Consider the following 19,712-nt stretch of genomic DNA (forward strand, 5'->3'; position numbering starts at 1 on the left):
AGTTTTCATATTAGTGGGTGCAGATATGAATATAAGATGAGGATAATAATAGGACTAGCTTTTATTGGATAGTGAAAGGCCAAGGACTATTTTGATCAAACCGAAAAAGAAAGCATATGAATACTTAAGTTCTTGGATATTTCAGAAGCACTTTTTTGGCATATTTTAGCTTTTAGAGTGTACCAAATCTTAAAAAGTAGCTAAAATTTTGGCATATTAGAATCTAAAAATTTATTGGAGATATGCATCAAAGTCCCTATGACTTGTGTCCCTATGACTTGTGTCCTTACTACCTTGTTTATCTCATTGATTATGCTAAAAGTTTTTATCTGTGGCCAATAGGACAGTAAGGGACGAATAAAAAGGGTTCAAATTAGACCAAATTCATATTCGATTGTTGACGGTGGTTCATCCCAAGGCCGAGAGTCGTAGGTGCTTTCACGTATGGTTTTCTCGTGTAGAAAGAATTAGGAATCCCTATAAGGTATGGAGAAAGGCTAATATAGCTCTCTAAGCCCCGTGAAACATGTATGGGGTGTGTGAGGACCATGTATTTATAGCCATGCAGCATTTAACAAAGTGAGATGGTGACGAAATTACCTCTAAAACTGATGGGTGAAGTCTCCATGTGTGATATGGTGAGGTCTTCCAAATGAGGTGAAAACATACATCTCTTTCATCCCTATATGAAGGCTTTAAGTTGGCAGCTGATACTGGTGGGTTCACTTATGCTATTTGTGTGCATTTAATCTTTGAAAAAAAAGGCCCTCTACTTGGTTACTTTTAAGTCATTCACATAGCCTTTTGGTCATTTCTTGGTACCATGACCATCAGCCCTTACCTCCTTTCGCAGCTACAGTAAAAAAGCAAACTAATCCTTTAACATGAGTAAATTAATCCCTTTTAAGTTAGATTAAATAGTAAATTAATCCTTTTATTAAAACTTTTATTCATTTTAGTAAAAAAAATTGGTCTCTATACATTAACATAAGATACATATAGCATGTCACATGTCATTGCCTTGTTATTTCGTTAGTTAGGTTTTTAACAGTACAATTAGATGAATTTTTTAATGTACAAGAACTAACTCTTAATATAAAAGCCTCCATGATACTTTCACCTATTTCTACTCTACATCTCAGTTAATTTGAAAATTTAATGAGCCTTGTTTTCTGGTGTATATGATACACCTTTTGAAATTGAATTCTGCACCTAATACTGCCTTTAACAACTAGACAACCTGCAATTACTGGACCTATAATAAGATTTTTGGTAAAAGATTAGACCTCTCGCATTATGTTGATCATGCACATTGACAATATGGATGATGTTGAAGTATAATTCACATCAACTTGAAAAGAACCTTGAAAGCTGAATACAAATTCAACTATTTTCTACACTAGTTTACTTTTCTAGCCATCCATATATGCTTTACTTCTCAGCAAAAGGGTGTAAGGCTGTTAGTGTGACTAAATAGAGAATGTCATGTAAGCAGGTTGGCATTTGGTAACCTACAATTAGTTTGAGGTTAAATCTGCTGCCAAGCATGTATAGAGGCCTGGATTTGTGGCCTCAATTAGTAGCAGAAAAGGGATCATGTGGATAAATGGTGTGAAAAGTTTTCTTTCTCTGTCATCATTAAAATTCTCATACATTGCCCTACTAAACAGCCTGTCTTTAACAATTTGAGGCTGTGTTTTTTCTTTCAAGATTTCTTGTAACATGACAGGGATCTCAGGCTTTGGATACTGTCTGATTCTTTTTTCCCCTCAAATGAAATAGAAATTAATAGCGACTTCATTATTAGTAATTTGATTTTTATACCTTCAACATTTATGTATTGTGTAATTTGATCTCTATTTACAGTTTTGTTTTTCTAGGTGACCCTTTCACCAAAAAAGTTAACAAAAACAATTTAATCCCAAAGTCACAAAGAAGCAAAAGTGCAAACAATAAATCAAATTATAGAATATGTAAACGTTTAGGACTAATTTTTTATACGAATGAAGACTAAATTGATGTAACTTATAAATGTTGAGAGTTAAAGTTGTTATTATGTCAATTTCAAAAATATCACCATTAGCCTTTTGATGACCAAAAATGATAAAATCGAATAGTTGAACGACTATTTTATAACTTTTCATAATTTAATGACCAAAACAAAATTTATTAATAGTTGGATGACTACTAATGTAATTTATTCTTAAATTTTTATTCATGAATATAAAAATGAGATCACAGATAGCAGTAAACAAAGAAAAATATATGAAATTATCTTATAAAACAGTTTAGAGATGTTGTTCATCAAGTCAGGATGGCCGAGTGGACTAAGGCGCCAGACTCAAGTTCTGGTCTTCGTGAGAAGGCGTGGGTTCAAATCCCACTTCTGACAGCTTTTGCGTTTTTGCAGCAAGTTCAATTTACTAAGCCACTACACTAATTTTTGACTTCACGCCTTGACATCTAATTACAGCCTGCATTGTTCTCACCACTCATGCTGTCATGCATTAAGCAATGTCTTTTAGCTACCATACCACACACTCGTGCATTAAGCCATGCCAAACAAATGGAAAATGAAAGATTTAAAAGAAAAATAATATTCACATAAAAGAACTTGCCACAAATTATACAGATTGCATCCACTAACAATATAATATAATAGTCTACACATTTTGATTTTTAAAGAAGAAACCGTATTCTCTAAACATAGTTTGATATTTAAATAAAGTAGAAACAAAGCTCTCTAAAAAACCATTACCAGTTTTAAAGCAGTTCACAAAAACTGAACAAACCATTTATCTAACCAGAATTTTTATTCAGCTACACTATCTTCATTGTTCGCCCCCTCTATTGTAGTATCTGGCAATGTACTCAAATCTATTTCAGTACCTTTCTCTTCTTGTGAAACCGAATTGTCGGAAGTATCAATGGGGTCGTTATGATTTCCGTCCACAGTCTCATTAGAGGAAGAAGTGTCTTCGTTTTCATCTTTTCCATCTGATTCATTGTCACCTTCTTGTTTCTCATTATCAGTAGTCTCCTTATTCGTGGAAGATTCAAAACCGTTACCTTCGGTTGTTACATTTATCCTCGGGGTATCATCTACTACGTTCTCGATCTTGCTTGCATCTACTACGGTCTCATTGGCTTTTTCTTTATATATTTCTTCAATAACCCTACCACCTCCTGTTGTATCTAGAGCTGAAGTCCCGTTTTGCAGTGAACCAGCCTCGTTGTTGGTTTCTTTACTCTCTTCCGTAGAGTTATTGCTTGCTTGGACAATGGGCTCTGTTGTGTCTGTTGTGTTTTGAAGAGAGATATGCTCAGAGTTTGATGATCCAGTGTCGTGATCATTTGCTTTACTGTCAGTCGTGTTCAAGTAACTACCAGTTTCGGAATGTTTACCTTCATCGGCCTTCAAATCTGACTTGTTTTCATCACCAGTAGACGAGCTACCACCTTCAGATTGTTTACCTTCAGACTTGTTTTCATCACCATCGGTTTTCTCAGTAGCATTGGCTTTGCTCTCCTGCTCCAAAACATTCGTTGTCAAGTTGTCATTAGGATTTTCCATTTCTAATTTATCAGTTTCAGAGGTAGTAATTTGTGTGTCATGGGACACGGCACTGGAAGCATCATCTCCCTTGTATTGCTCCTCTCTTGCCTCGTGTGTATCCCTATCCCCTCCATCGACATTCTGATCATTTGCTGACTCCTCATTTCCTTCATGACCCTCTTTTTCCTCGTTCTCTTTATCATCACCCTCGGCTTCTCTCTCTTTCTCCTCGTCCATTAATTCTTCTTCATTACCAACTTCAGCATCTGCTCTTTCTTGCTCGTTTTCATCGACCTCATCATCTCCAACTACTTTTCCTTCATCTTCCGCTTCTTCATCCTTAATTTCAGCTTCTTGCTCTTCATCCTCATGCTTGCTCCGCACTTCTTCAGCCTCTTCATCTTCTTCATGTTTGTTTGTTTCTTCTTCCTCCTCTTCTTCGTGTTTACTTCCTTCTTCCTGCTCCTCTTCTTCATGTTTGCTTCCTTCTACCCGTTCCTCTTCTACGTGTTTTATTGCTCCTTCATGCTCCTCTGCTTCTTGCCTCTTAGTTTTTTCTTCCTGTTCTTCATCGTGTTTATTTTCATCCTCTATCACATTTTCTTCTTCCTCTTCTTCTTCGTGTTTGAAGTTCTTAGATGCTTCCTGCACGTGAGGTAGGTCTTTCCTCCCGAATTTTAAGATCAAATCATCGGCTTGTTCTTTCACAGAGACTTTAGCATCTTTTGCATCAAATTCTTTTCTCTTATCATGCGAGCGCTTGACTTGGTAGATTAACCAGAAGCAAACCCCGAGTAACAGGCAAATCTGAAGGACATGTTTTATCCTGATTCCTTTCGATCTTTGGTTTCTACTTGATGTCTTCTTGAACATGATGGAAATCCAAAGACCCCCCTACACTGATTTCCTTCCTTTATATATATTGACTGAAAATTGATTAAAAGGACTGATTAACCATTTGAAAAATCAAATTGCATGTATACTTGAGTGACCAAAATCATATCCAAATGCTAAATTATAAAATACCCAAATTCTCGGCAATATCTTTGACATAAAACCAATTCAGAAACAATGCAATCTTTGCCTATACGGACATGGAACCGCAATACCACAACTAGTTGAAATCAATATGCTCAACTTTCATTCAGCAAAAATAACAGAACAAGAGGCAACTTTCAAATTCTTACAGGAAAAAGTGAACTTGTTCTTGTATAACTTGTGAAACTAAGTGTCAAAACAAGTGATGTCAAACAAACAAACAAGATCACATGTCTTGTTTAAGATTTCGATATGATTTCTTAAGGACGAAGTGTCCTTTTCAAGAACATGTGAAAAAAATCAAAAGAACAGGCAAATTTTATGACCTTTTTTTCGAAACCTGTCACATAAACTGGTTGTTTTCTAAGTTCATTACTACCCACCTATAAATGATAGAAACACAGACCGATTTGAATGAAGTGGGAAAGAAGGGACATTAGGAAATTTTGCTTTAAACCATTTCTCTTTTATTTATCTCAGATCTGTTTTACGGGCTGAGAACAATCCTGTTCAAGCTAGGGTGGTGTTCAGGTGAAGCCCTCCCAATATTAACGACTACAAGAACCAAACTCAGTCCAAATGACTCGGGATAAAATCCACTCCAATTCTTCCAACCACCTATTGGTGTCCTCTTATGTTTTACGAGCTGAGTCTAATCTTGTTGAAGCCGGGGTGGTGTTCAGGTAAAGTCCTCCCAATAGTAATGAGTAATGACTCTAAGAATCGAACTCAGTCCAAATAACCCGGGAAAAAGTTCACTCCACTTCTTCTGAGACCTATGGATGCATTAAACCATTTCCATCATACTATCTCTCATTATATTTTCAATACTAGCATTAACAAATAGGTTTCAATGTTATTTCATAGTACTAAACTGCTAGAAATCAAAGAATCCAAACTAATCCATATTGAAACCATGCATGACATTGAATTATAGTGATATTTACAGTCTCATATGGTATAAAGAACGCTTTAGCATATGAAAGAACTTTGGATATATGAAATATATCAAAGGAAATAGCAGTTCCTCTGCAAATTAAGCAAAACCCCTTGGTTCAACTCCATTAATGAAGAATGAACCAAGTTCAAATCCACATCACAAGCTATTAAAAAAATTATAAAGATTTACTTTTAAAGTGAAAAAAAGGGATATTTGCTCAAATGAAAGGAAACCCCTCCATGGAAGCCCTAAATAACAGCACAGTGAAGCAACAACAAAAACACCCAACAAATTTAGATATTCATAAACAAAACCCATCCCCCCCACCCCCCCAAAAAAAAATAGCAACCAAAACAAAGAATCAAAATATGAAGAAAAAAATCATGCTGTAAGCCTGTAACTACAACAAAAGAACTTGCTAAAGCTGATGAATAAAAGTACACAAGATCCAAACAAAACTGGATGATGAAGCCAAAATAAATAAATACCTGGAGAAAAAAAAGAGACTTGCAGATAAAAAAGATGAAAGCAGTCAAATGTGTAACACAAAAAAATTGTTTCAAGTGTGTGTGTGTGAGAGAGAGAGAGAGAGAGAGAGAGAGAGATGAGGTAAAGGGAAAGTCTTTCACAGTTTTCTCACTGCCCCCTCTCCTTCTGGATCCAAGACGAACCCCTCAAAATTTCCCTTACACCCACTAGTCAGTATATTTCTGTCGCCGCCAAGATTTCCCATTTGGTTCCTCAATCCCTCAAAAAAAAAAAATTGGTTTAACTCATTATTTAATGGGTAAACTACACCAATGGTCATCAAACTGTTAGTCAATTTACGTTTTGGTCACTCAACTTCAAAAAGTTACAAAACGGTCACTGAATTATTCAAAAAATTATTTAAGTCATTGAACTATACGATTGTTTTTATTTAAGTCACAAGGCTATTAAATTTTTTTTTTAAGTTTGACTAGTGAATTCCAAAAGACGATACAATTATCAGTATGGTGGATTTTGGTTCGCAAGTTCACAACGTTCAAAGCTATTTTATGAAAAAAAAATGAACTTTAGAAGTAAAGAGGAAGAAGAGTTTTTTATTAGTGCAAAATGGTGCAAATGAAAGAGGCCACACAATAGCAATTTTAACAGCCCAATAACTTAAATGAAAATTTACTAATAGTTTAGTGACCTTGAATGTTGTATACCCTTATTTAATCAATTAAATTTAGCCATCAGTCCTTGTACTTTACAAAAGTATTAAATTTAATCCTTATACTTTAATTTGGTCAAATTTATTCCCGTACTTCCCTAAATTTGAATTCTTAGTCTTAGTCAAATGACAACTATTAAATTCATTAAGTTATATTATTTCCAAAATCTGATGTGTGGAACATATTATCATATTTTTAATGTCATGTTGGTTTATTGTTTCCACATATTACGCTCTAAAGACTTAGAAAGATCTGATTAAAAAATATAGACTAAATTTACAAATGTACGTATAGTATGTGACTACTAATTGAATTTAACCAATTAGATTTAAATGATACTATTTGGATTAGGACTAAATTTTCAAATTTCAAAAAAGTACAAGGACTAAAATTAATTAATTGAAAACTACATGAACTAAAATTATTCAAATTACAATTTTCACAAAGTACAATGATTAATAACATAATTTAACATTATTTAATTACTAAATTAAACACGTTTATCTTAAATTTAAAAAAGTTAGTTGTGGATGAAAATGTAATAAAATGGGAATATCAAAATAATAATAATAAATGTTTTAGGGGTAAAATTGTAACTTAAGCTAAAATATATTTTAATTTCATATTCATTTTAGCTATCTATCACTATTAAATTATTGCTCGTGTAACTTTTAAGACAAAAACGTTATCCTTATTTTATTTATTTAAAATTTATTTAATGTCTTGAAATTTTATCAAAATCATAAAAAATATTGTTAATAACATTATTAAATAATGTTATTATAAAATTCATTTCATTTTTGGGTGTTTTAGGAAAATATTTACATTTTTAACATCAATAGTTAATTGTGCTATTTATTTAGATTAATTAATGATATTATAAAAATTGATGGCTAAATTATGTCAAAATAATGTAAGTTTAAAAACTAGAAATTAAATTTAAGCATGATGGAGGGACTAAAACCAAAATTTGACCATTTTATTTAAAAAGAAAAACCAGAACCGGATCAGAATATAATACTTGATTATTATATCATTGTGCTAATAATTTCGTGCAAAATTAAGCTAAACTGAAAAGCCATCTTTCTGTTCATCGCGAATGTTGCTTTCCTCATCCCATCCCTGGATTGATAATAAAGTTATTGGAGCTCATTTATTTTGATATCTGGATTTTTTTTTAACATTTAAATTTAATAATTAAGTTCATTTTAGTCCCTAAATTTGAGAATATACGTATAGTTATATATTTTGTTTTAGTTAAATTCTACTGTTAGTCTTTGTATTTTTTTAAATTTAAGATTTCAATCCTCACCAAATAATAATTTTAAATTCATTAAATATAGTTTTGCTATTTCCGAAATCGATGTGCCAAACATATTATCATATGTGTACTGTCATGTTAGTTTATTATTTTCACATATTATTCACTAAAAATCAAGTTAATAGAGTAACTTCTGTCATTTGTGTTAAGGCTGAAATTTTTAACTTAAAAAAGTATAGGGACTTAGAATGATCTAATTGTAGAAAATGGATTAGTATTTGAATTTAACCAAACAAAATTAACTGCTATTGTTTGGGTCAAAAAATTTCGAATTTCACTTATCTTGTATAAAGTATTTTTTTATTTAATAGGATAATATAATTTTTGGCTCAATTTGTGCTTCTTGAGGTATCGTTGGTTAATTTGTTGTATAGCTTAAAGTATAGTTATTGTAGTACTCTTTAACAGCAGTTTAACTATATTTGAAATTTTCTTCTGTAATTAAAATTTTCTAAAGGTAATATATCAAATATTAAATTGTTACAAAAATACATAATTTTTTTAAATTTTCTCAATATTCATTTTATGATTTATGTTTAATATTCAAAACTATTCCTCTCAACAATTTCATTTTCTAAAACTGTAACCTTTAATGGAAGCTATAAAAAAAACTCAAAGGTTTGTTAGTGCATGGGCCTCATTGTCCCTTAGGGCAAGGATCTTATGGACGTAATAACAATGGCCGAAGATCCCAACATCGTGTTAAAAAGCTCAAAGGTTTGTTAGTGCATGGGTCTCGTTGCCCCTTGGGGCAAGGATCTTATGGACGTAATAACAATGGCCGAAAATCCCAACACATAACACGATGTTGGGGATGCATTCAAATGAATTTAATGAGGGTCCAAAAATATAGTTTGGATTAACCCAAAATGACATTTTGTTTGAGATTCTCTGCCTCACAATCCATAAATATGAACTTTAGGATTGAAGTTATGAATATTTTTGGCAAAATTTTGTATTTTTAGAAAGTTACTATTTTATTGATTTATAGTTTTATAATTTTTAAAATGATTAAATCAAAATTTTATTAACTTGAAGGTTAAATTATAATTTTATTTTGTATTAAATTATAATTTTATAAATTTTGAGAGTTTAGAATAAAGTTTTCCCATTCCGCACTCTCTCTTGGTCCTTCATTAATCCTTTTCAAAGTTCATGATTATCTTTCTTAACAAAGATAATATAATTTTTACCTCTGAATTTGACAACTAAATTCATTTTGGTCCTTAAACTTGAAAAATACAAAAGTTTGATGGCACGACTGTTTGATATTGTGCCACATCATCACTTGAAAATTAAAAAAGTTATATAAATTTTCAGGTGATGACATGATATAATCTCAGTGTGTCACATACAATATTTTACCAACCGAACTAATAATTGAACTAATCAAACCACTAATTCATAATTTAATTGGTTCAAAAGCTAAATAAAAACTAAATAAATAAATAATTAAAATTATAAAAGATATATATTAAATTATTCAATTATTAGTTTTATCTCAACTTTCAATTTTTTATTTCAAGCAGTTTTAATTCAATCAATTTAACTTCTTTATTTGAATTAATAGACTAATTAATTTACGATCAAATCAGTTTAACAACACTAATCCACATCAATTACCCTTCACGAAATCCAAGGGCCATCAAATAACTATTTTTTATGCTCTTACAATTAAAGCACTCATCTTATCGGGGAATCAAATCTCATTGCATTTATAGAAGAAGGAAAACCCCTTTAAAATTACAATGGTTTTGGATTGCTTCATTGGAGTAAACAGTGAATTCGCGTTCAAGACTTTTGGACTAAGTATTTCCATGACACTCCCGTTTCTGTCCGAGTTGACACAGTTGCAGAGACAGAGAAGATTCCCTGTATCAGGCTCCAACATGGCCAGAAGCCAATGCCGGCAGCCTTTTATGGCGGATCCGACCCTGCTTACCTCACCGCACTCGTGTCTTTTCTTTCCTTTTTCTTTGTAAAGTTATGGTAATAATTAAGGGTAAATACAGTATAGAGTTATTAAATTATTAATAATTTAAAATTTTAATCACTTCAAAAAGTTATAAGCTTTCATTTAAATTAATAGGTTGTTAAAATTGTTATTGAATTATCTTCTTTATTCGTATTATTTACACCAATTAAAGGTTTTTATTTTCAATATTTTTTCTGTAATTTAAATTTTTTTATGAAATAATTTTGAATGTTATAAATATGTGAAGTAAAACTCAAACAGTTTTCTCATTTGATCTCCAACACTACTCGTCAAATTGACTTAGATCTATAGTATGTTATTTTACTCATCAATGAGTACTGATCCATCGTACCGATTGTCGAATCATCAGTTGAAGCTCGCTAACCGAACTTAAAAAAAAAAAAACTTAACAATCTAATGACGTAAGTTAAAAACCTTCAAAAAGTTCAATGACTTAAATGAAAACTTTCAAATAATTCAATAACTATTTTGTAACTTTTTAAAAGATTAGTGGCCAAGACATAAACTTAATAATAATTTAGTACTCAATATTTATTGATACTATATTTTTCACACGTTAAATCCAACTACCCATTTGATAATTATGTATTACAAATTTAATACATGTATTTTAACTTTACTAAATATCAAATTCAAATTTGATGTCATTTTTAGTAAACATGAAAATAAGAAGAATTAAGATACTTGAAAGTTTTTCGATTTTTAAGTCAATATTTAAGTCACTTAAACACTTAAAAATAAATGTATGCATTACACTTAATTATCCATCTAAACACAACCTAAATATCCTCGTCATATCTAAGGTGAAAGGTCAAACTCGATACGTAATATATCTTTAAAATGGAGCTTTGGGTTGCGTATTGACTACCCAAATCTAACCCTTAGCGAAATCTATTTGTTAGGGCCATTGGCTACTCATGCTTTGCACATTGCCTTTGAGCTATGTAGAAGCTTCTTTCGCTAGAAAGAGGTGATTCTCCCGAATACCACGTGCAATTGTTTTTTGCTAGCATATTTAGGCTTTCTTTTTGCCAATGTATATTACACTCTTAAAAAAAATTAATTTTAATTTTAAAAATAATATTATTAAAAAAATAATCACAAATCTTGAATATATATTTAAATTACCAAAAAGGAACTTCAACTTGTGTAAGTTTTATGCTAGTTGGAGCTTGAACTCCAATGGACCAAACCTTGGCAAATTTAATATAGACATGACTAAGTATTTAATTAAAAATAAAAATCTAAAATCCGATCCAAATCAATCTTACTGAAAACACCCTAATAAAATCTTCAATGATAATATTTTTATTGTAATAAAGGCAAGTCCTTACTTGCAACCTGTAATCATATAAATTCGTTTGATTGAGATCATAAAAAAGAATTATGTAAGGATTAGAAAATATATATTAATACTATGAAAAGCGACGAGGCGAGAATTATAAGGCAATGCTGATGCAGTTGTCGTATTGAAACATCATGTGAGTTGGTCCGCAAGCTCGACAGGGCTGAAATGGTGACAGCTTACCTAATTGATGTTATTTGGTTGTTTATCAGATAAAACAAGACATCAAATCAGTTTCAAACTCTGATTTGAAATCAAGATATCACTAGTTGATGATCCGAACAATATTTTTAGAACATGATTAGATTTGTTAGTCAGATCAGTTAAATTAAAAATCGATCAATATAGTAGGTTAAATAAATGAGTTGTTATTTTTATAAAATTTTAAATATTTATTTAATTATTGCTTGTTTAGCATCAATCAAACCGGTTGAAAGGTCTGATCAATTCAACCACTAATTTAATTATAAAACATTATACGTGATATTCAAATATTGTAACATACGATAGCTTGAAAATTTTATAAATTTTTAATTTTTAAACAATGATTCAACATAATATCAATCAATTTTTAAATTTAGTAGCATAGACAAAAATGTATGCATGCATTACATTTGTCAATGCCAATATCATGACATACTCTATTCAAGTACGTAAATGACAAGGGTATAACCTTTGATTGTCAAGACACAATTTGACATCAATGGTAGCTGGCCAACATTTATTTATTTTTCCGATAAGGTCCGACCCTCATTTTGATGTATATATTACCTTTATTAAATAATACTAAATTTAAATCTTATCTTTAATTGGGAATTACACCAGAATTAATATATTTCTTATAATTTCACTATAAATTTTGATTATATATTTTTAATATAATATTAAAAATTATTTATAATTCCTTCTAAATTTATAAATAGAAAAATATGAAATCCATATCATTTTACATTAACAATAATATTTATTCCAGTTAAATTAAAATTCAATTAATTAATTAATACCTAAAATATATATTAACACCATTTTTCATTGGAGGAAGGTAAACATTTGTTTGAGTTTATCCCGGAATTTAGCGCCTTAAATGTTTTTTTTTTTTATGTATTTAGCAACTTGTTATTTTAATATAAAAGATTAATGATTAATTCTATTCAATATTTGCAAGTCGGTTTATCTAATTTGATTAAATAATTATTAAAATTTATAAAAATATTAAAAACTTAATAAAAATTGAATTGATTTTTAATTAATTCAATCTAATTTAAACAATTCAAATTTAAATAAATCACCAATTTAATTAAGCTCAAACTCGAATAACGAGTTAAACTATGGCTCAGACATATAAATTAGTTTACATTTGGGAAAAAGAAAAACACTAAACTGTAAGTAAACAGTACACGTAGATGAAGATCATCCTCAACATCACTATAAATAATTAATCATAGAGCTCGAAAACCGAAAAACTCACAGCTGTTTAGATTATAACCCATTTATTAGCTTCAGCTTTCAATTTCATCCACAAAAACCATAATAATCTACACCGAATCCGTTTCGACGGGATTTCACTTTACTCTTTTGTTTTTTTGCTATTAGCTAATGTTGCTTTCGTAATGGAAGAGCTTTATCATCTTTGTTCTTCGTTTCTCTAACGAAACCCTAAGTTTTTATTTTAATTTTTGCTTGATTTGTGAGGTTGTTTTTTTTTATATAAAGAGAGAACTTTGAATGGCGGTGGAGTATAGTTGTTGTGAATTGGAGTTCTTTATTCACATATTAATAGTAGTGTTGTTGGTATTGTTCGCGGGTTTGATGTCGGGGCTTACTTTGGGCCTTATGTCGATGAGTCTCGTCGATCTAGAGGTTCTTGCCAAGTCCGGAACTCCCAAGGATCGTAAACATGCTGGTACTCTTTTTCATTTGTTTCTTCTTTAACTGAATGATTGGAATAATTTACCTTTTTTTTGAGCGAGGTTTGAATTTGGAATGTTGGACTGAAAACTTAGATGGCAAAATTGAAATTTGATCATCTAGTTAAGTGATGGTTAGTCAGATAAAAGGGTACACAAGCTAATTTTATCCCCCCATTTTGAAACAGAAAAAATATTGCCGGTTGTCAAAAAACAGCATTTGTTGCTTTGTACACTACTTATATGCAATGCTGCTGCGATGGAGGTATATGTATATATATGTTATAGATACAGCTTCAGCCTGACCTGTGATATGGTTTTGTTTGGAAATTTTTAATTAATGTATGGAACTTGTTTTGTTATTTTTTTCAGGCACTTCCCATTTTCCTTGATGGTTTGGTCACTGCTTGGGGTGCTATCTTGATTTCAGTGACCTTGATTCTTCTGTTTGGTGAGGTGAGGATCTACCTTAGATCGTATTAGCTGTTTCGAACTCGGCAGAGATAGAAAATAGAAATCCTTGTTACACCCTGAACATGACATTTTGTGTTTCTACTATTTTGATGTGTGTTACTCGATATCGTTTACTGAAGTTTTGGCTGAGCAACTATGGTAGAAAAAGGCAAGAAGTTCTATGCATGTCCTAAATCCTAATTGCAATTTAATTGTTTGTGCAGATAATACCGCAATCTGTCTGTTCTCGATATGGTTTGGCAATTGGTGCAACTGTAGCTCCATTTGTTCAAGTTCTTGTTTGGGTCTGTTTTCCTGTTGCATACCCAATAAGCAAGGTAATGAATGTTGCTATAGATACTCACTTTGAATTCTGCAAATTGCTCTCTTGACTGATCTTATCTATTCTTCAGCTGTTAGACTTTTTACTAGGCCATGGACATGTAGCACTTTTTCGAAGAGCCGAGTTGAAAACCCTAGTAAATTTGCACGGGAACGAGGTTTGGTTTACAACTTCTTGGTTTGCATACAAGCTTTTTATTTTTATCTATAGTTGTTTACATTGCTTTCTTCTAGTTATTATTTACTTGGTTGTTTCCATTTATCAAATCAATTCCATTGTAAGTGCAATGCCTTTTGGGGGATATGCTTTCTTTCATGATAATTTTGAGATTTTTGATCCTTCTATTGAACCTTTATTAGGCTGGAAAAGGTGGAGAACTGACGCACGATGAGACAACAATTATAGCTGGAGCACTTGAGCTCTCCGAGAAAACAGCTAAAGATGCCATGACTCCTATATCCGAAACATTTGCAATTGATATTAACGCCAAGCTTGACAGGTATGATTTCTGTAAATTATCAAGAAACATGACATTTAATATCATTCTCAATTTCCCTCAGATTTTCTAAGGTACCATTACATGCTTGCTATGGACAGGGAATTGATGAGTTTAATTTTAGAGAAAGGACATAGCAGAGTTCCAGTTTATTATGAGCACTCTACAAACATTATTGGACTTGTTTTGGTAATCATTTTTCTTCAGCTAAAACTAACATCATTTACAGTTGGTTGAGTGTTATTATGTAATTGTTTCCAACTGGATGATGCTCTGTGATATGACAGGCTTTATAGTTAGCCATGCTAATGGTTGCATGAATCATTTATGCATCCCACCACCTGTATACGAGTTCCTTTCTGAACATTAACATTTTGTTACTTATTTGACGTTTCCCTATTCCTTAGGCTTTTACTTTCAAATGTTTTTATTCTGGTATTTTATTGAACATCATTTATCTTTTAATCTTACAGGTCAAGAATTTATTAACAGTCCACCCTGAAGATGAAGTTCCTGTGAAGAGTGTCACTATACGAAGGATTCCAAGGTATCTTATATTAAATAAACTCTAAAAGAAGACAACTTGTATTCATGTCGTTCTGCAAAGAATATGACTATCTGCACCATACTCTTTGGTTGATCCTCCATATTTATATTTGTATATTTGCTTGTTACAGGGTTCAAGAAACTCTACCATTGTACGATATATTAAATGAATTTCAAAAAGGTCATAGCCATATGGCCGTTGTTGTAAGACAGTGCAACAAGGCAGACCAGCCGCCTTCTAACAACTCATCTATGAGTAAGTATCACCCTCTTATTAGAATATTCTCACTGAATTTCCACTTATACCAGTTAGCCGTCCATGGAAACTTCGTTTATAATGCATAATTCTCTATTGCTTTTTATTCGTCTTTATCTGTTTGTTCCTCTCTTGAAATAGGCCCTTTGCCGGAAGTGAAGGTTGACATTGATGGTGAGAAATATCCTCAAGAAAACGCTTTAAGACGTAAACGATCACTGAAGAAGTGGAAGAGCTTTCCCACTTCGAATGATTCTTTTAAAAGTGGTTCCCGGAGCCGAAAATGGTCAAAGGGTACTGATTCTGACATCTTACATCTAAATGGCAGTCCACTCCCACAGCTCCCTGAAGAAGAGGAGGCTGTTGGCATTATAACAATGGAAGATGTCATTGAAGAGCTTTTACAGGTACATATTCCTACTATTAGCTAACTTCTGATTTCATTTCCGTCAAACGTTTCTCACACATTTGCCTTGTATGTGACCTTTCTCAGGAGGAGATCTTTGACGAGACGGATCATCATTACGATGACTCATGACATTTGCCTTACTTCGTCGCAAAGTTTTTCTACGGCACTGATTATTTGTTGTTTCTTGTTTGGCACGCAGTAGAAGTTGGTTTGTTAGAGCTTATTGTAGACACATGCTGGTTGTATGCGAAATGCATTAGGCATTCGAGTTAATGGAAACTATATATTTTTGTAAGTAGGACAAAAGCAAACATTCCATTTATAAATGGATGGTAATGTAAAAACTCGAATTTATTTTCTTTTGTTCTAGTTATTCGCAATTTTATAATTATTAGTTGAGTTTGAACTCGAGCAACTTTCGAAATTGGTTGTGGGTTTTATTTTTATATTAAATTTGGTTATTACCTTTCAAATATAAAAATCGGGTACAAAAATTGATAAACGAGCTTAATCAAAATTGAGTATGGAGTGTTCGGTAAACAGAGTTTTGGGTTTTTTTATAGTTCAATAAAAAATATTGTACTCCCTTTGTCACATGTTTGCTCAAAAATTACTCTTAGCCACATCTATTTCTTGAATATTTATATTCTTAATTTATTTTCGATTTATTTGTGTAAAATGATTTTTATGTAACTTTATATTAATTGAAATATGCTACTATAAATTTATTCGAAGTGTGACATGATAACATATTAAGAACATGTCATAATTATTACTAAGAATATAATTTGCAATTATATTAATACACTTTTAATATTTTTAATTTCTACAACATTAATATTTGCAAATAAATAACTTAAGAAATTTGTTTATTTTAAATTCAAAAATATTCACTAATTAATTTTCATAATGAATGTTTTAATTTTTTGATAATAATGTTTTATTTCAATAATTTCACCTAATAAAAACTAAGTATTACAAACAAATAAATACCTAACAATGAAATGTGTCATGCTCTTATTTGTTTACCTTTTTTTTTTTTTTTACATATATCAGCTTTCAACTATCAACTAAGATTTACCAAACACTTTTAAATAAACAGTTAATAGAATCAGTTGATCAAACCAACCACTACAATCAACAATCAACTAATTGCCAAATAGGGCTTATATCTTGAGTTGAGTTTGTGTTTAATCAAGATAATCTTGAGTCGAGCTCAACATTGTCCATATTTGGATTCAGCCTAGCTCGATTATAGGTTTGTTTAAGTGCTCATGTTTTTTTTTTTTGAGTAAACTACATTAGTAATAATCTAATTATTAATAAATATTTTTAGTTATTTAATTGTGAAAAGTTACAAGATAATTACTTAATTATTTAATTTATATTTTTCGCTTATTAGCAGACTAATGGTGGTAGCATTTAAAATTAGCATTATAGTTAACTTGAACCTAAACATTTATAAATTATATCAATTTAACTTTGATTTTAAAAAGTTAACTTTATGTGTAATTTGATATTTTTTGTGATATTGAAGATTAATTTTAAAAAGAATAAGAAAATATGAAAACTACTATATTAGAATTTTTAGTATTCCGTTTGTCGTAAGTTTTATGAACTTTTAATTTATTTTTTTTAATTTTTAGGTTAGAAGAGTAAAAAAATAAAATAATGCAATATGCAAAATTGAAGGGTTAAATGATTTAATATCAAGATTAAATTGATATAATGTATAACTATTAAAAGTTAAAATTGTTATTACGTAAAATTTAAAATTACCAACAAAATTAAATAATTATACGGTCATCTATAACAAAAAGGAAATTTACCAAGTAAAAATGAAACAGGGCCGAAAGAAAGAAAGCCTCAACGTCAGCTTTTATGCATATTTTCTTCGTAGAACAGGGAATGACCCTTTTTACAAAGCTACAATCAATCATTGATTATTACCACAAATGGTACATAAAATTAGATAAAACTAAACTATTGATTGTCACCAAATAGTACATAAATTGATAATAAAACCTTTATATTACTCACTTCCGATGTTTACTTCTTTTTTCTTCCTTCCTCTTCTTTTTCTTATCTATATATTTTTCTTTAGATTTATGCTTCCTTCTATGCTTCTTATCTAAGCTCTTAGAATGGTCTTTTTCTTTCTTCCGTCTATGTTCTCGTACTTCCTCATCGGAAGAAAATTCCTCGGATTTCAGTGAAGGTGGTTTCTTGGGACCTAATGTGACACGATGTTCCCTTATAATGGGGTCCGTTGACAGCATTCCTGGAGAGTCGGTGGGTAGGTAAGGTCCTGTTTCATCCATCCTTGAACCTATAGAACCTCGACCGCGCTTCACCCTATCATAAAACAGGTTTGTGTCAGTCAGTTTTCCGTATAAATGCCGGGGATAAAATTACAAACGGTTAAAGGTACAAACCTTGACTGAAGAAATTCCTCGATCTCTTCGTCTCTTAGACCTTCATCATCTTCCCTTGAACGAGAACTCTCATCTGGTCTCTTGCTTGATGAGCATGAAGCACTAAAATCACTCTCGTGCTTCCCACTGGTTCTTCTGGAGGAATTGCTAGTGTCCCCATAACTCCTGATGTGGCTGGTATCTTTTTTTGATCTTCCTTTTAGCCTATCGTTTAATTCAATCTCCTTTTGTCGAACTCGCCACATCTCATTCACTTCAACAGCTCGGTTAGCTGAGAAAGAAGTGAAAGAAAGAGGCACACGCAGCATTCATGCATTAGCAATAAAATCCAAAAGGGGAAACCGAAAGGTTGCCATCTTATTTTCTACTAATCTATTGGATTCATGTGTACCGTACTTGTGCTTTCAAGGAGCACCTAATCATCATTAGTTTAAGGTATGTAAAAGATCTCTCAGTTCTTTCATACACTCGAATTCGAATTTATGAAAATTCATAAAACTAGTCACTGTTGTTACAAACCTTAACCTAAACTCGCTCTACTATTAGAAAATGCAAGCTTAATAGAAGAATGGGATAACAAACCTTGCTGTACACCAAGCACAGTAGCGGTGAGGAAGCGCGAATTTGGCCGACCCCTTACTTTTGGCTGCTGAAGATAAACATGAACACCTTCCTTGTCCGCTTGCCGTTTCAGTTCGGCTGCCTCTTTTAAGAGAATAGCTGCTATTCTGTTTTCAGTTTCCAAATCCATTTAAGCTGAAATAGCATATTAAAACCCAGATGAATTTAACAGATTTCTCATTGAAAACACAAATTTGAACAAATAAACGCAAAAAAACTATCAAAAGGCATTAAAAAGCTATGATCAAATATGAAAACTAGGCTCTCTTGATTTCTCCAAAAAAAACCCAGAGATTTTAGCATGGAAGACTATCAGCCCCAACACCAAATATAAACAACATAAAATTTTAATTATCCAAGCCATAGTTCAATACATTAATCCTAATCGACACGCATCGGCACAGGAAAAAAAAAACATCCCTTTTTCATTATCCTCAAAACCCAATTAAAAACCAGCAGTTCACATCGAAAAACCCCCAAAAAAGAAATAAAACCCCCTTTTTTTTGCCTCACAAACAACTTGAACAATAAGATTTCTAAGCAAAATAAACATCAAGAACAATAAAATCAGTAAACTTACCCAATCAATTAAACGGCTAATGCGAAATCCAAAGTGAAAATCTGGATCAATTTAAGCAACCACACCGCTTTTCTCCTTTGAAATCGAAAACCCTAATCCAAAATTTATTCTGGATTGAAGGTGAAGGCTTTTTCACTTTTCCTAAATAGTATGTATATATTTATTTATTTTAAAATTAGCGCGTAAATGTTATTTTCCTTTATTTCGCGTGGAAAGGTTTCTGCCACGTAGGATAATAACAAGACAAAAATTGGGCCCTACATGACGTGGC

The 19,712-nt window shown here is 31.5% G+C and overlaps 3 protein-coding genes and 1 non-coding gene across 6 annotated transcripts; 2 read left to right on the forward strand and 2 right to left on the reverse strand.

Moving 5' to 3' along the window:
* Positions 1-2,308: 2,308 nt before the first annotated feature.
* Positions 2,309-2,392, forward strand: TRNAL-CAA (transfer RNA leucine (anticodon CAA)). Its single transcript has one exon. It is a non-coding gene; the product is annotated as a tRNA-Leu (tRNA).
* Positions 2,393-2,581: 189 nt separating this feature from the next.
* LOC108476078 (uncharacterized) lies at positions 2,582-6,287 on the reverse strand. 2 transcript variants are annotated; one of them, XM_053025334.1, is made up of 2 exons: positions 6,164-6,287; positions 2,582-4,482 (listed from the first exon to the last, which is right to left on the reverse strand). In XM_053025334.1, the coding sequence occupies exon 2, from the start codon at positions 4,427-4,429 to the stop codon at positions 2,813-2,815; it is 1,617 nt and encodes a 538-aa protein (XP_052881294.1). In that variant the 5' UTR covers positions 4,430-4,482; positions 6,164-6,287; the 3' UTR covers positions 2,582-2,812. The 2 variants fall into 2 exon arrangements, with proteins under 2 accessions (XP_052881294.1, XP_017633638.1); XM_017778149.2 differs by having other exon boundaries at positions 6,023-6,282.
* A 6,459-nt stretch (positions 6,288-12,746) lies between these two features.
* On the forward strand, positions 12,747-16,211 carry LOC108475959 (DUF21 domain-containing protein At2g14520-like). 2 transcript variants are annotated; one of them, XM_017777970.2, is made up of 11 exons: positions 12,747-13,298; positions 13,491-13,567; positions 13,675-13,758; positions 13,980-14,093; positions 14,169-14,255; positions 14,458-14,597; positions 14,696-14,783; positions 15,068-15,141; positions 15,272-15,396; positions 15,538-15,803; positions 15,890-16,211. In XM_017777970.2, exons 1-11 carry the CDS (start codon positions 13,121-13,123, stop codon positions 15,932-15,934), a joined length of 1,278 nt encoding a protein of 425 aa, XP_017633459.1. In that variant the 5' UTR covers positions 12,747-13,120; the 3' UTR covers positions 15,935-16,211. The 2 variants fall into 2 exon arrangements, with proteins under 2 accessions (XP_017633459.1, XP_017633460.1); XM_017777971.2 differs by lacking the exon at positions 13,491-13,567 and having other exon boundaries at positions 13,165-13,298.
* A 1,449-nt stretch (positions 16,212-17,660) lies between these two features.
* LOC108475960 (uncharacterized) lies at positions 17,661-19,604 on the reverse strand. The gene is made up of 4 exons (XM_017777972.2): positions 19,442-19,604; positions 18,823-18,996; positions 18,241-18,511; positions 17,661-18,160 (listed from the first exon to the last, which is right to left on the reverse strand). Exons 2-4 carry the CDS (start codon positions 18,989-18,991, stop codon positions 17,842-17,844), a joined length of 759 nt encoding a protein of 252 aa, XP_017633461.1. The 5' UTR covers positions 18,992-18,996; positions 19,442-19,604; the 3' UTR covers positions 17,661-17,841.
* Positions 19,605-19,712: the final 108 nt, after the last annotated feature.

This window comes from Gossypium arboreum, chromosome 3 (assembly GCF_025698485.1).
Source record: "Gossypium arboreum isolate Shixiya-1 chromosome 3, ASM2569848v2, whole genome shotgun sequence".
In the NCBI taxonomy this organism is placed as follows: Eukaryota; Viridiplantae; Streptophyta; class Magnoliopsida; order Malvales; family Malvaceae; genus Gossypium; species Gossypium arboreum.

Coding starts and splice junctions, on each gene's coding strand:
- LOC108476078 (XM_053025334.1), bottom strand. CDS start 4,429: ATGTTCAAGAAGACATCAAGTAGAAACCAAAGATCGAAAGGAATCAGG.
- LOC108475959 (XM_017777970.2), top strand. CDS start 13,121: ATGGCGGTGGAGTATAGTTGTTGTGAATTGGAGTTCTTTATTCACATA. Junction 14,598..14,695: donor ATTAACGCCAAGCTTGACAG/GTATGATTTCTG, acceptor TGCTATGGACAG/GGAATTGATGAGTTTAATTT. Junction 15,397..15,537: donor TTCTAACAACTCATCTATGA/GTAAGTATCACC, acceptor CTCTTGAAATAG/GCCCTTTGCCGGAAGTGAAG.
- LOC108475960 (XM_017777972.2), bottom strand. CDS start 18,991: ATGGATTTGGAAACTGAAAACAGAATAGCAGCTATTCTCTTAAAAGAG. Junction 18,512..18,822: donor TGTGCTTGGTGTACAGCAAG/GTTTGTTATCCC, acceptor CTTCTTTCTCAG/CTAACCGAGCTGTTGAAGTG. Junction 18,161..18,240: donor GAGGAATTTCTTCAGTCAAG/GTTTGTACCTTT, acceptor GTTTTATGATAG/GGTGAAGCGCGGTCGAGGTT.